This window comes from Channa argus, chromosome 1 (genome assembly GCF_033026475.1).
Source record: "Channa argus isolate prfri chromosome 1, Channa argus male v1.0, whole genome shotgun sequence".
In the NCBI taxonomy this organism is placed as follows: Eukaryota; Metazoa; Chordata; class Actinopteri; order Anabantiformes; family Channidae; genus Channa; species Channa argus.
The window spans coordinates 12,917,728-12,933,936 of record NC_090197.1 but is presented as its reverse complement, the minus strand read 5'-3'; the positions used below and the strand labels follow the sequence as shown (position 1 = coordinate 12,933,936).

At 38.5% G+C, this 16,209-nt stretch overlaps 1 protein-coding gene across 2 annotated transcripts in view; it reads right to left on the bottom strand.

Moving 5' to 3' along the window:
* Positions 1-16,108, bottom strand: part of kmt2ba (lysine (K)-specific methyltransferase 2Ba) — a 28,330-nt gene extending 12,222 nt beyond the window's left edge. For both annotated transcript variants that reach the window (XM_067498765.1, XM_067498773.1), the window contains exons 1-16: positions 15,625-16,108; positions 11,857-13,351; positions 11,454-11,617; positions 10,053-10,139; positions 9,532-9,688; positions 7,298-7,556; positions 6,971-7,032; positions 6,622-6,858; positions 5,662-5,771; positions 2,929-3,033; positions 2,035-2,148; positions 1,675-1,821; positions 1,418-1,510; positions 1,133-1,250; positions 792-905; positions 409-599 (exon numbers count right to left, since the gene is read on the bottom strand). In XM_067498765.1, the coding sequence (XP_067354866.1) occupies positions 409-599; positions 792-905; positions 1,133-1,250; positions 1,418-1,510; positions 1,675-1,821; positions 2,035-2,148; positions 2,929-3,033; positions 5,662-5,771; positions 6,622-6,858; positions 6,971-7,032; positions 7,298-7,556; positions 9,532-9,688; positions 10,053-10,139; positions 11,454-11,617; positions 11,857-13,351; positions 15,625-15,927 (3,756 nt within the window). In that variant the 5' untranslated portion in view covers positions 15,928-16,108. The remainder of the gene's footprint in view (positions 1-408; positions 600-791; positions 906-1,132; positions 1,251-1,417; positions 1,511-1,674; positions 1,822-2,034; positions 2,149-2,928; positions 3,034-5,661; positions 5,772-6,621; positions 6,859-6,970; positions 7,033-7,297; positions 7,557-9,531; positions 9,689-10,052; positions 10,140-11,453; positions 11,618-11,856; positions 13,352-15,624) is intronic.
* Positions 16,109-16,209: the final 101 nt, after the last annotated feature.

The following is a 16,209-nucleotide window of genomic DNA, read 5'->3' as shown; positions in this document are numbered from 1 at the left end:
GTGAAATGCAAGTATGGATATTTAACTGAAAACTGTTAGATGTTAAAAAGGCTTGCCATATCCGACTCAATCTCTTGGGGGTGGGCAGGGTCATAAATGAAAACAGACTAGCCAATCAGTCACATGTAGAGGCACAAAGGGAGACCCAGGAGTAACAGTTTAAATTTTAAACTAGTTTATTTTTACCCCTACTAAGCGAAAAAACCAGTCAGCCATACTGCTATTCATTGTGAAAGACATACAGTTACTGTTTCAAGCATTTTCAAGCACTTTACTCAAAATTCAAGGACATTTTAGGCCTTGAAAACACAACATTAAAATTCAAGCATTTTAAAGGATTTCTAGCACCTTTACAAACTCGTTTAAGTAGGTTGAACAGAACTCTAATGACCTGCGAGTAGCTCTTACCACTTTACAGATCAGGAGATGATGCATGCTGTTGTTGGAGAGAAGGTTGGTGAGCACCTCCTGCAGCCCAGCCATCAGCCTGGCCTGCAGCTCCTCTTTAAAGCTGCTGTGTTCATTTTGGTCCCGACTACAGGGTGAACAGATAACAACCACTTCTTCTGGTTGACTTGACAGCAACCCAAAGAGTTCCTCTATAACGACAAAGAAAACTACAATGCTTAAAAATTGTTTCTAAATCAGACAAGCTAGTTGGTTAAATCCAATTTAGGAACGGTCACAACACATTAAAACACAATTTTAAACCACTATTACATGCATTGGTTTTGAGTGGAGCTCTTGGATCCAGATCCTGAAAATGAATGGATGAAAACATTGTTACTCACCTGAGAGTCCTTCACATTTGTAATGAATCCAGTGGCTGCACTGTGAACACTGAATCATCTGTGTGCGTTGGCTGCTATTGTCATAGCACTTGTTGCAAACTGTGCAGAAATTACCTGATGTAAATGCAGATCAGTTAGTATTCATATTGTCCTTCAGTAATGCCATATTTGGACTTGCACACTATGCAAGGCCATACAAACTGAACTTGTTTGGTTAACATATGACTGTCTATTAAGGCTGGGAGGTAAAACCAGTGAACCCTGTGTTTACATAACATCCACAAATATGGCTACTAAGTCTACAGACAGTGTTCTCTCTCTCTCTGCAATTCAGTTTGTACCTTTTTTGTGAAGAGAAGTGCAGTCAGGACAGAGATCCTGCTCGTGGTTCCAGGCCAAGTCCCAGGTTTTTCCAGGAGTCACACCGCAGCTTTTGCATCTGATGCATGCCATGCATACCTACACAAATATAACAATGCCATAAAATGTAAAGTATATCAAGTGTCTGTGTTAGTTTTTACAATTTCAAAACACCTTTATGTCTTATTTTATGTTTCATGTTACATATTCATTTTTATAACATATTTACATTTCTTATACATATCTGTGAAAATTAAAGCAATTACCCAGGGCATGCTGCAGTTCATAGGTTTGGGGTATGTTGGTCCCAAGCATGAAGGATGGTAGGAGGTATGACATCTCCTGCACTGCAACACGGGCTGCAGAGAAAAGACACATAGGTATACACAGGTACATTGTTAAAAGAACTGGGTTACGTAAGCACCCATTTTGCAGGTTTCTCAGCTTTATTCTGCCATCAGCAGAGGATAACTCAAAAATCACAGATATGTACATGCTATGAGTGTGTGCCTCGGTTGCATACCTTTGTGCTCTTGCTTCTACGCCCACACACATGACAGAATTTGCAGCGCCTGCAGCACCAGTTCTCCTTGTTCTCCTTCTGGGGTCGCTCCTCTGATGAGAGGCAGAAACTGTGGAAAGGCTCACAGCAGATCTGGCAGAATATCATCTGAAGGAAGTGGGAGACAAAAGGAGACCAGTTAGTTACAAACTAAAAAAGTTATTATTATGGCAGTGCAAAGCAACACATTTTCCAACATCAGCTTGGAGACTAAAAACTGTAAAAATGTAAAGTGAAAACAAGAGCGATATTTCTCTGAACACCATTATTATATGTTATAACATACTAGAGTACTCAGGCTCTGCTAAGTAGCAGAATTACCTCATGTTGTCCTTTACTGGCACAGAGAAGACACACCGGTTGTGGTGTGGTAGGGACCGATGTGAGGACGCTAAGACCACCCATTAGCCATACATTCTGAACAGCGCAGTCCTCCTGGTAAGCATAAGGTTGCATTAGGTATGTGAGCAGTCTTTTTATTTTATTTTTACATCCGAGGAAGCGTCATGAGCTCCTTAACCTACATAGCTACCAGCAGCACAGCCTTCTAAATGTTACAATAAGGACGGCTGTGGATGTCATCCACAGGGTCAGTTGTTCAATCACCGGTCCTGGCAACATGTTGAAGAGTCCTTGGGCAAGACACTGAACCCCAAGATGCTCTCGGTGGGTCATGTGAGCACCTTGCATGGCAGCCACCACCATCCGTGTGTGAGTGTGTGTGAATGGAAATCAACATTGTAAAGCGCTTTGGATAAAAGAGTGTCCATTTACCATTTACAATATTATATACACATTCTATTAAAGTCTTTTTTTGATGCTGCAAATTTTATTTTATAATGTATTTAATGTTTATGTTTGAAGCTACATACAAGATTTTATTTAATATGACAAAGCAAAGTGCTTTTACTTTCAGTAAAGTGTGGGTCAAATATGAATCAAACTCCAGACGTTACTCTGATGTCCACCTGCACCATGGTCTCTTAATGAAACTGAGAAAACCAGTTTAATTCCTTTCACTTTACAACTGCCAGGGAATGTAAAAAAAAAACAAAAAAAAAGGCCTAGAATTCTTTTCTTTTAAATATTAAACTACTAGAGAAAGTGTGAAGTTGTTAATGTAACACTGTTCCTGAAAAGCAATTCACAATAAAATGTATATACATACAGAAAGTAGTAGTATAAAGAATGTCCAACATTAGGCCAAAATCTCACCTTGAAGTCCACACGGATCTTGTACTTGTTCTGCAACACGCCCTTTTGGGGAAATCCATTAGTTAATCCCGTCAGGGTGTTCACTGATGCACACTCTGCAGGATTCTGGGAACGAAGGACACAGGGTGGGTAAGTTGTTGGACAGTTTTGCAGAACTGTCCCTTCTAAAGTAGCATCCTCCTCCTCTTCAAGCTGATGTTGTTGTTTGGCATCCTGTTCCTCTTGTAACTCTGTGTCTGGATCAACAGTCTGAAGGGGAACTTTCACAGTTTTATGTTTGTTACCTCTGCATGTGCCAGCCAAAATGTCTCTGCGTTGCACCTCAGACTCTGGAGTCTGCCCCTGAAAACAAAACTTTGACGAACCCTTTTTTAGGGATGCATTCAGCATGGATTGAGGATGTTGCTGAGATGATGTTGAAATACATTTGTGCAAATTCAACGGAAACTGATCCAGAAAATGGGGCAAGTGCAGCGGCAAAGACAGAGCAGACCGCAGAATAAAATCAGGCAGACGGTGTAAGTGTATTTGTAGCTGCTTCTGCAGCTTCAGCATTGGGCTCCTTGATGGGCTCGTTTCAGGAAAGGTTTCTCTGGGCTCCGTCTCTTCCGTGTTCTCCTTTTCCTGTGGAGGAGGGGACTGCCTAAGCCAACCAGCAAGACAGGTTCCAAAGTCACACTATCACTAGTGACATGCAGAGACGACAAATGGCCACTGCCAAAGTGACGAAAGAAGGAAAGAGCAGCATGACTTAAGAAAAAAGTGTTAGCCAAAGATAAAGAGGAATTTAGTAAATTCATTGGGCAGATAAACACAAAGAGGTGTCTTGAGGTGATTTTATATATATATATATATATATATATATATATATATATATATATATATATATATATATATATATATATATATATATATATATATATATATATATATATATATATATATATATATATATATATATATATATATATATATATATATATATATATATATATATATATATATATATATATATATATAAAAAACATACACTGCAAGTGCAGATTGAAAGGGTGTAAAATTTTAGAATGCATATTGCACTGTCGACAAGACAAAGAAAGATATTATGGTAAAATACAGTGTTTTTCTTCAGAAAAGGGATTTGTTCATTTACCCTGCACAATGTGTACAGCTGCAGTACATCTCCTGCATAATGAAGAGTCCCATGTTAAAAGATCCAATTTTACTTATAAAGCATGGTAGGTGATTTAAGTGATGCAGATTTTTAAAAGTAATAAAAAAAATAATGACCCAACAAACAGAGCCTAAAGCTTTGACAGGGGAAGAGCAAAACTGACATATGGTTGTATGGTATGGTAGACCTTGCACAAGTCTGATATCTATGGTTTATATTATTGAATTTAAAAACTGTACAAAAGAAAATGCCAGCTAGAATTAGGAGAAGTGAAGAGTCAGGAAGCACAGCCAACAATGATGCTATAGTCCTTAGCTTCAATTATGACATCCGCACTTTCAACACTAAAATTAATTGTGTTAGAAAGTGATAAACTAATGGATAATTAATTATACCTAAGCTCATAAGTACTCATAAGCTCAATAAAACTGAAATGATTATTATAATACTATCATAAGTTAGGTTTTTGAAATTACTGAAATACCAAATTTCATAATACTAATAATACTATGTTAATGGGCAATATATTCTGAACACACTCTAGATATAAGATCCCAGATAAAATAATACCAAAAACAACGCAGCTGTAAAGCATGTGTACATAATGCAGTAGTGTTTACTACATTTGTAAAGTTAGAAAAGAAAAAAAATTGCAATATATTTTTTCTAAATATAGAGTCTGGATAGTAGTATGTACAGTACTGTACAAAATGAACATCCAGTGTGTGTTGTCCCTCTAGCAAAAAGAAAAATGGACTGCATTTTACCATGAACACAGCTTACTTATATCTAATTTATAAAGCACGAAGATATGTACATGCAGAGAGGAAACAAGGAGAAACTTTGAAGTCATAAACAAAAGATTAGCAAGGTGTATTTTGAAGATTATCAAAAGGTTATTAGAATTACTCATATCCAACACAGCAGATTTAACTAAAACAAGAAAAAACAGAATGTAAAGATACAGACCTGGGCAAAGTATTATTTGGAAATAATTTTTGTGTATTTATTGCCTTAATCGATATATTTAAACTGTAAATATATCACTTATTTTATAGCTACAGTGTGCAACTTAAGCTAGCACTAACACGAGACTGAACCAAGTTCTCCATTTCCCTGGTCTAATAAAGCTTTGCTTTCATCATTATGCTCCAGTATGCTCCACACACCCTTCATGTAAGCTGTAATTACTCAGTTACATTAAATAAAAAATAAAAAAATAGTACAAAACAATCAGTCATAGCCTTGGTGTATAGGGCAGGACTTTCTCAAAATTATTTTAAAAGCAAATATATCTGGACTGCTGCCACTGCTGTTCAATGAGTCTGTGTCACAGGAGGTGTTGATACCATATCTCCACATTAAGAAAAGTGGACTGTGAAAACTGTTGCACACTGTAATTTTAAGTTGAAAATATTTTTAAGGAATAAACGGGTATTTTGTATACATGTGTAACATGACCCATCTGGAAAAAAACATTTTCCAAAAATACCATTTAACCCAGGCTTGACTAAGTGGCACACTGGAGATAAAGAAGGAAACCTGCTGGACGTTTTTACCTTGTATGCTCTGGGTCTGTTCCCAGCTCCCTTTGTGAACGGTCTGCGATGCTTCACTGATTCAGTTGGAGGGTCATCCAGCGCTGAGCCACCATCTTGAGATACAAGATCTCCAAAAGATGACAAACAGATTTGAGATACAGTTCTGAAATCCTTTGATGGGTTCCAAACAGAATACTGTCTTCATGACACTCGGTAACAAATATCCTTTCAAAACGAACAAGAATTTCAAAATTTAAATGAATGTTACCATTCTTAAACCTTAACTTTGTCCAAGTGTTGGGAAAATTACACTGCTAACACATATGCATATTGTATGTGATTACAAATCTTTATGATATTATCCGGTTTAAATCGGTGCTTAAAACCTGGAAATAACCTAATTTGATAAACCTTAACTAAATCTTAACTTTATAAATAAAATACCATGGGGGAAAAACAAAAAAACTTATGGTATAGCTCACTGCCATTGGTGTGTGTATGAATAGGTTTGTACAGCCTAGCATATACCTGTAACAATATCTGGGCAAAGTATAGTTAGATGTACAAAAAGGTGTGGTTTAATTAGCGTGTAAAGCTCTGTGTACCTGAAGAACTATCAAACAGAACTACCATATGCGTAATTCAACATAATGACACTAAATTAGAAATGAGATAATAATAAAAAAAAAAAAAAACACAGGTGTGAACCACAGGTGGAGTCAAGAGAATATGGCAGTGCACCAACTGACTTTGTAACTGATCCGGTCAACTGATCTGTTGTCGCCAATTAAGGCAGTTTCTGACCTGCTCCTATTGTATTTTTTGATAATTCATTCATACACAGCATTTTAAGTGGTCTTTTTATGTTCAAAGTTACCAAACAGAGTATATAAAAACCTTGACATTAGAGTTAGCTCACAGTAAAAACAGTGGCATAAAGTAAAAAAGTCACAAAAATGAAAACAAAGCTTCAATTACCTTGATTGCTCCCAGCAGCCATTTTTTGCTTGACCGTTGATTTGTAAGTCTTCTGCTCTTCTTCCTCTTCTTCAGATTCCGATTTAAGCAGGCTGCTGTAGGAACGCGGTGTTTTTTTACGCAGAAAGTGTTTCCTGACTTCAGATGTCATCAAGGACAATCTCTTGCCGCCACCTACAGACCTCCAGTTCGCATCGTCATTGCTTGACACAGAGCTCAAGAACCGCCTCGCCTGGACTGAGAGACAGGAGCTCTATCAATAATTTTACCCAAGATAATATACTTGGATGTGCAGTTAAACGGAAACTAAAATGTCCAGAAATGTTTGTTCATCTAATGAGAAACATACCTTTTATTGGTCTGACTATGCGTTCAATCTTTGCCTTCTCAATGCGTTCACACTTCTTATATCTAGGGGCCAAAAACAGAGTGAAATTTAGCTGTGTCAACTGATTTTTTTTTTTTAATCATATTAAGTTGAATTGCTTATGCTCCAGACTCCTCTTCTGTGCCTTCTTTGAGTGAAAAACTAAATTCTTTTCAAACATTTCCAAAAAATAAAAAGATCACGACGTCTGAGACAAGCCTATGCAACACAGTCTTGCGCAGCAAAATTAGTTTACCTACTATCCTGTCTCCAAAAACACAATTTTAATATGGGATTGGTTCAGCTTACATGCAGCACTGTCGCTTGGTGTTGGGCCCCCCAAACTTGGGCTTATCGAGGCAGTTAATACATTTTGCGCAGTCCTCTTCTATCAAACAGCCCTTGCAGCGTCCACAGCGCCGGGAACGGACACCACCAGGTGCATACCGGCTCAGCATCTTCCTCTTATTGTACTTGCGGCCTCTCCCCCTCCTCCAGATGTGTTCCTGAGAGACAATCCACTGAGCCCTGCCCTGATCAGAGATCTCATCGTCATCGTCTGCCATATCTGCAAGCAAAAACAAAGAGGATGAGCAAAATAGCCACTAAAAACATTTAAAACATAGTTATATGTAATGTGGGGGCGACATCTTTGGATGTCTGAACATGGTTTTCAGTCTGCAGGAGTAAATAAAAACAGCTCTGGTTGTACGTGCTCATACTCATACTCCTTTACTGGACTAGTGTCCAACAAGCAAGCTTACAGGATACTAATAATTTCTTGTAGTGTTGGACATTTAAAATTCATTCTGCGATAAAGTGACTGGAAAAACACTTGAGGAGTCTGTAATAAATCCATTGCTGGAGGAAAACCTCCCTGCCCGACCTCTTTAGATTTACATCCATAGCAGCAGATTTGGAAGAAGAAAACAACTCCTCTACAACCTTGTGCATCTACCATGGAAAACTATTTCAATGCCAACTGGCACAAGCTACTTAACTCAGAGAAAGATACTCATAGGTGGTGATTTATTTTGAATAAATTATAAATCTGGAATAAAGTTGTGTAGGTATCTGTTTTTTGTTATTTTTTCCCCAAAGGCACTAGATGTGTTTATTAGGAAACAAAATTAAGGGCAGTGAGTCTAATTGTCAAACAGGACTTCCTCACCTCATACTGAGTGATGCTCACTCGACCAGTGTTGGGTATAGCTTTCCAACAGCGGTGGCTAATCTGTGTATGACAAAAGATATTTTTTGCTGGAAAATATTATTTAAAACTACACTGAGCTAACAAAGCAGTTTTGTTTTGCCAAAAGCTATAGTCTATATAAAGAGTTATTTTTTTTATGTGTTTTAATAACTGCAGAGCTAACTATACCAATTTGAAACAACACTTTAGCTGGTGACTCTTTTATTTACAATACAGTAGCAGAGCAGCATAGCCAAAAAAATTAAATAAATAAATAAATAAACTAGTAAATTAAATTATTTGAAACTGGATAATGCAAATAAGCATTTTAAAGACAGTTAACCTACCTGAAAGCATAGTATAGACACTATTTTGCGTAAACAAAGGTGGTAATCTTGACTACTCCAGGATAATTCCAACTACATAGTACCAAGACTTGATTGATGCCCCACGCTTTGCAAAATGCTGTGAATTCTTTTTTAAATAACACTTGCAATACGATTCCAAGTGTTATTAGAAAGATCTGTGTCTTGTTTTCAGAATAACACTATCCAAAGTATGTTTGTGAAGCCGATGTATGTGTTTTTTTTAATGTAACCAAGACATATACTGGGAAGGGCATTTTACACATGAAGAATAAAATTACAGAATATTCACTTTTACAAAATGTCTTTTGTATTTCTTTTACTATTTACTACTTTTGTACTGAAACAAAATGACTGAACAGCATCATGCAATCCAGTCAGAATTAACCACTTTTTAATGTATGTATGCAAGTTCTCCCAGCATCTGTCGACAGCAGGCAAAGAAACACAAGTAGATACAATTTGCAGCAGGAAACTCAATGAATTATTTTAAGACATTTTATGTCCTATAATTATTGTTTCAGTCCTCTTTAGTTTGAAATCTCTACTTAGTTGCAAGAACCAAAGTTACACACCAGTTGAATAAGCACACAAACAATATCTGTAAGAAACTTAATTTATTCCCTCTGTAATACTTTCTGTATTTATATGTTTTCTTGCTTGGTTGCTCTACAGGAAAGGGGAAGTAGTCTTTGTCTTTGTAAATAAAATACAAATTATGTTTATTTTATATTAAAAATAAATTATTTTTAATGTTAATTTGTACATACTGTGAAAATAAGTTGATTTAAACTTGTAAACAATTTAATTCGGTCTTAACCTAAAATGTGAACTATCAGCTCTTTGCTTTTATTAAACCTTAACTGAAATTACTGCAAATAGTGCAAAATAAAATGCACTAAGATGGTCCCCCTACTCCCTGTAAAGCCAACAGAAAGTTAGTTTCTGCATGCTGCTTAAAAACAGCACATGCTGATGCACTGTACCTTCTGCAATGGGAGAAAAGGTTATGCCCTCTCTCTCGTGAAGTGGCAGAGCACTGAGTCTGGGAATATCATCTGGCACCATTGCACGGGGTTGCCCTAAAGCCACTGCTGCTGCTCGACAGACATGTTTGATCCTTGGACCACCCAGAGGCTGTTCCTGGAGCCAAACACACACACAAAAATATACTGTGAACTTGAAAATATTTGGATATAAACAAATTATGGTTTTATCATGTGACACACAAATGACAATGACTACGAAATCTAGTCTCACATCACGCTGACAACAATCTCTTGTCCATGGTACACCTATTGATATAAATAATCTATTTACTTAAATGAAAATTGTTTCTAAACCGTTTCTAACAGGTTTTTCCCATAAGCAGATGCATGTATCCTCTTGAATACATTATAAAAAGAAAAGCTAAGACTCAAACTACAGCTCATTACAACAAATGCAGCACACTGATGCTGCTAGGGTTCATTCAAACAGTCACGTAAAAAACAAATGATTGCATTACCTGAGGACTAATATCTGTGGGAGAAATGTGTCTCCTCCTCCTCCTTCTTCTTCCACTTACTGGCACTTGTGATTCTCCAGATACCATCTATTTGGTCCAGAGAAGGGAAAAAACATTTATGTCTGAGTTTCCATAATTGTTAACAATATTATTACATCATTATTTTACTAAACCTTTCTATACATATAGACAAGTTACTTGCAGTCCTACTGGTAATGTTTAGCCTATAATAAGAAGACTGTAGAGGCAGGCTTACTTGTGTAAGCCCGGTGGTCCAAAAATGACCCATTTCAGATTTCGTTGTATTACATTTTTACATTTACATTTATCAGACGCTTTTAGTGAGGTACAAGGAAAGCAAAAATCTATGTCAAAAAGAAAACATCAAAGCAAAGTCCTATCATGTTCAGTGTATGACAAACATTGAACATGAATTGAATTGCACTTACCACAATTAATGTGATAACCAAGTATTTCCACAGAAAACATTTCTCAAAATAATTCCATAGAACACAGTAAGAAACAGTGTTATCTCCACAGCAAACTTCCTTTACTACCTTGTTGTAGTAGAGGAACCCCGCCCCCCCACCGACCGACCTTGTAGTACCAATAGCTGTACCTTTTGGCACCGATAGGTCTACCTTGTAGCACCAGTAGCTTTAAACAAAACATTGCTTCCCTGACAATTGACTAGGCAAACTTCAAAGGCAAACGCTTCAAAGGCAGTTGTGTGATGTCGTTGATGACACTATCGATCACTTAAACGTGCACTTCTTAATTTACCTAACCTTTCCAAGACACAGTGACTCCGAAAAAACAAAAAGCAGAACAAACACAGAGACACCTCCTGTTGGCTTATACAAAGACCAAACAATAACAAGAACATTTGCACTATCATGTCTTTTCTGTGTTGTGATTTTGGGTGATGCCATGTATCTACTGAAGATTTTGGCCAATAATGATAACCAGTGTGAATATTGTACACTGATATTAATTAGCCAATAGGATTGTCCCCTAGAGGTTTTTTTTTTTTTTTAAAGAAGAAATGTCCCAATTTTGCAACACTGTGATCAAGTCAAGCATCGTGTTTAAAGTTGATTGTTTTGTCAATAAAACTCTGGGGAAAGTTTCAGAACTAAACATCATGAATTCCCTGATTCCCAAGGTGACATCCTGCATCTTCCTTTCCAGCAGATGAACTTGATTTCCATGTCAAAAACAAAATATTCAATTCACAAAACTCTCATTCTCATTTTGATCAAGTAATTATCATTAACTACACTTAGTGGTTTTCTAGCAATGTGCAGTCACTTGACCACATTTAAACAGTAAACAATCCTTTTTAAACTTTGTATTTTTAAAACCAAGAAATTTCTAGAGATTTTTATCCTTGATGCTTACCTGTGACAACTTGAGCTGCTTCTGCTGGTCAATCTTTATGAGCTGGACTTTGGCTTTCTTCAGCAGGTGAAGCATCCTTTTATTAGCTCCACTGAGACCAATTCGATGGCTGGGCCCACTGATTTCTAATGCCTGATTGTCCCCAGTCATGCTTTCTGTTTGATCTGTACCAAACCAGCATTAAAAAAAAAAACAACTCTGGTAAGACTGGACACACAAAAACCTTGGTAGGACTATCTACTGAAAACACACTTTCTAAAGCATTGTGGGTTTTTACATTTCTGTACTAAAGCTAAAATATAGCAAAACTGCATTGAAAACAAACCATGCTTAACTACAGGTCAGCATCATTAAGAAAAGATATTTCATTACACAAGGAACAAAAATAAATAAAATAAATCACCCTTTTTTTGGTTGCCAAAATCTTCTAATGGTAGTTGAGAGGGTGCTTCCACATCAGCGTTCACTACCACAGCTAGTTTCCTTACAACACCAGGAGAGTCCATCTCCTCCATCATGAGCTTTGACCTCCTCCTCTTCCTGACATGAGAAGTCAAATTCTCACTATGATGTGTATATTCCCCCTGAGAATCAGGCTCGCCTTTCTTTTTCTCTGCATGTTTCATGGTCAGTTTCTTTAAATTCTTGTAGATCTCTTGGTGGCTCGTGCCTGGACTGGGTTTTGGGGGCACAGCACTTGGGCTGCTGAAAGCAGATGAAGTGTGACTGTCTGAAGGTAAAGAGTTACCATCATAACCTGACTCATATAGGGATGAGCTTGGTTTTCCATCCTCTCTCTGTTGACTCTTCAACCATGTGGACAAAGAACCCTTTGGAAAGGGAATCATTTCCTCATCCAAGAACCTCTTTGGAGTTTTAATAACACGTGAGGACCGTGCGCTCATTACAGGAGTAAGTGAGCTGTTAGAGCTCTGCTGGACTTGTTCAGAAAACGAGCTCAGGTCACCTTCTGGTAGACTGATATTTTGAAGCGGATGCTTGTTCCCATAATGCGATGATGTGGCAATGGGTTCAGGTTCATATGTGTAAAAAACCCGCTTAGTTCGATTACGCCGACCTAATTTTGTGCCTTTTATAGCTTTTGTTGGCTTTCTTCGGTATCCATACAAAGATCTATGTGGTCTTCTGCGCGTTCGTTTCAGAGACACATCTGCGGCTTTACACTCGAGGGGCATTGCTGCCTCTTCCCCACTTTGTGCACCAGCCTCAGCTCCAGCCTCAGGAGAGGCACCCATTCCCTTGGCTAGTTTCTTTCTCTGCCTTTTATGAAACGATGTAAATGACAGCGCAATGGCTTGAGATGCGCGTCTGCTTCGCCCAAGTCTTAATCCCCTCAATTGTTTCACAGGCCTCTGTAACTGGTCTTGGTCTGTGTCTGAGTCGTCTGACACCTCGACTTGTTCTCTGACTTCAAAAGCTTTGTCCTTTCCTTTCACTGCTGTTAGAGACCTCATCAGCTTATCTTGCTTGCTGCCACCAGATGAGGTTGCAGCTGTTTGGCTTTGCATGCTGCCTCTGTCTGCAGTTCCTCTTGTTTTACTGATTATGTCAATGGAACTTGTGGTGCTCTGTCTACCTTCATCTTCATGTTTGGGTTTTGCAACGAGAGCTTCCTGCTTGCCTGGCAGTTTAATTAAAACCTTGGACACTTCTTTGATTTTTTCTGGGATCTTATTGACACCATGACCTTCTTTAGGAAACCTCGGTACAATTTTCCCAACCAGAGACTGTTTTTGGGTATTTGGTATCATTTTTCCAGGAGAATGGCGGGGTATTTGAGGAGACTTTGTTTGGCTGCGTAATGATGGCTGAGGAATTGTGCAGGATGTTTTCTGTGGACGAACTGTTGTGGTCCCAAATCCAGTAAAATCTTCCTCCTAGAGGGGGGGGAAAAAAAACAAAAAACAAAAAAAACTTAATAGTCAATTTCTTTGTAAAACAGACAGAAATTTATTAGACCTAAAGCATCTGTGTGCATGTTTTTCTTGGGTCTCTAGAAGAAATGTGTCACCTGTTTATATCATGGTAACATTTTAAAAGCATAACTAAGGTGTGTGCAGTATCCCCAAAGCAGACCCTGAACTACACAGATAATCGTATAAAATACTAAAGTTGTTTCCTATACAATGAAGAATATTTAAAATAATTTCCCCTACTTCTGAGTTTCTCACTTGATTTATCAGCTATAAGGTCTATTAAAACTAAGTCTCAGCACCAGCACTGCTCTCCACTCTTACTCCACTGTTGCATCAGTATTGTGCTGAGACATTAAACAAAATGAATTGTGTTTTTATGTATGACACAACTTTGAGAAATAACTATTTTTCCATCTGTGCACAAGCAATCTGCGCATGTCATTTTAGTCAGACTTCCAACTAACCAGCTACTTATTAATACTGAAAAGTTTAAGCACTCCATGGATGTATCAGAGATGAAACTCTTCTAATCACATCTATTCCATAGCATCGCAGACGAAGCAAGTGTGAGACACTAATTGACGTTTGCTCCTCCAGCAGAGCAGCAACTTCAAGCTTTAGCATGAGCCATGTCACTTTGATACAGTCCATGTTAAAAGGGTTTGCATCAGTGAAGTCCGACTACTGTGGGACAAATGTGAATGTAAATGTAATTTAATATATTTAGATCCAATTTGAAATTATATCATCTGTTTGGTGCTAAAACGAGTCCAACTTAGAAGGGAATGATATGTTATACATTGACTTCTATGAAGAAATAATATCTATAATCTATCGATACTAAGAGATAAATCCTCTGTGTTATATTGTCACTATAATATTATGAATGATTCCAGCTCCTTAAATGTACATATTTACCGCTTGTCATTGTTTATTGTATATGTTAAAGAGGTGAAAACTGATTAGAGAGACTCTAGGAATTTTGTAACTATCATCACCACCAAATCTTTTTAAAGAACGTTAACTATAGCAGGCAGCAGCTTGACATTCTAAGTGCAAAGAGACAAGAGCTGTCCAATGAGCATCATACTAATCTGTCATTTGGAACAATGAATCAAAACACTTTGGATATTTACAGAAATGGATTTGTTGTGTATTATTAATGGTAAACATTTAATAGTCAGAGGAAAACTGTCACATTTGGCTACACAACCCAAATACTGTGACTTTCTCACAATCACGAGTGAGAGTTCAATTTAACATACCTACAGGTTGGATAAAACTTTTCAATAACGCATTGTTTGTCTGAGTGCATATGCACCAACATGACTGTGCTGGCTGAACCTCTGCTGCAGCATATAGACTATTAACAGAGTACACTGCTCTTACACAGACGGAACTCATACATTTCTAAATCACAAAATGTTTTAACCTTTAACAACCTAAAATTCACACAACACTCAAATAAATGGAGATGTGGATGATGGGCGTCATGATTGTTGTTTGTAAACACAGGCTTTCGTGGCTTTACCGGGGAAGATGTTTTACTACGCGATCCAAATTCATTGTACTGCCTGCTACGTTAAGTTTACACCCGGACGCCTTCCCGTTGTATTCCACGTTCAGCTGACGTTCAAAACACCAAGCAGTCAGCTGACAGCTGCAACGTGGAGAGTGTGGTCCCCAACTTTCCAACAGCGACGTTTTAACTACGACAAAGTTAACAGCCTGAGGATGTCAGCACAGAATGGGAACGCCACAAAAGGTGCCAGAGGATAAATACACAAGACATAGATGGTTTCCACAACACAACGTTTCCACGGTTGTTTTCATGCCGCTTAAGTTCAGCCTAATGTCCTCTTCATGCAAACCAACACAGCTGGACAATCACTTCTCTCTCTGTGTGTATGACTATTTTAACTCACAGTACCAGTTACAGAATAAACGGACAACAAATTACTCATTTCTGTAGAAAAGATCGGACTGGAAAGCCCCCCCTCCCCCCCTCCCCCATGAAGCTAAGCATACCCTGCAGGGGATACGGCTAGCTACAAAGCCTGTTTAGGGTTGGGGTTTGCAAGCTAAGTTACCGGTAACTAGCTGTACGTTAGCATAAATACTTTTAGAAAGTATTTATTTGTTTTAAATGGAATTATGTTTACAAACCAGCCTTAAATGACAAATGAAACGTATCGTAACCCATCTAGCTGACATGCTATGGTTAGCTTATTCACCTCTTCACTGTTGCTCGAGTCGAACCCAGCATCTTTCTGCCGCCTGTGCTTTTCCGCCACCCCGAGCAGGCGCAACAAGGACGGGTCCTCGCTCGACGCGAGGCCGATGTTGACGGGCCTCGGCCCTCCAGAAGCCAGCTCCCCGTTGTCCGATCCCAGCCTTCCGCGTCTGGTGCGTTTCTCCAGCTTCAACCTGCTTCGAGCCGGGCACGGTCGCCCCGGGAAACGAGCCCGGGCCGGAGTTTGGGTGCTCAAGCCCGCGAAAGTAGAGGGAGATGATAATCCGCCTCCTGATGCCGCCATTATTTACTACAACAACACAGACGGCTCACTGGCACAGAATGACTGCAGCGATGCAAGAGGCAAGATGGACTGCTCCGCGGCAAAGGCGCGAGATAGAAAGGAACCGCAGCTGCATCATGGGAAAACGAACTTCGCCTGCTATGTCGATCCCCTGTATCGACGGTCTGGGCGACTTCGCTTCTTTCACTTATTATTTTAACGGTTTACATTGTTTAATGAGATGGTTAGCGAGCATCTACTCAAAAGACACTTTACCAAGATGGCAGCATTTAGTTTCAGACC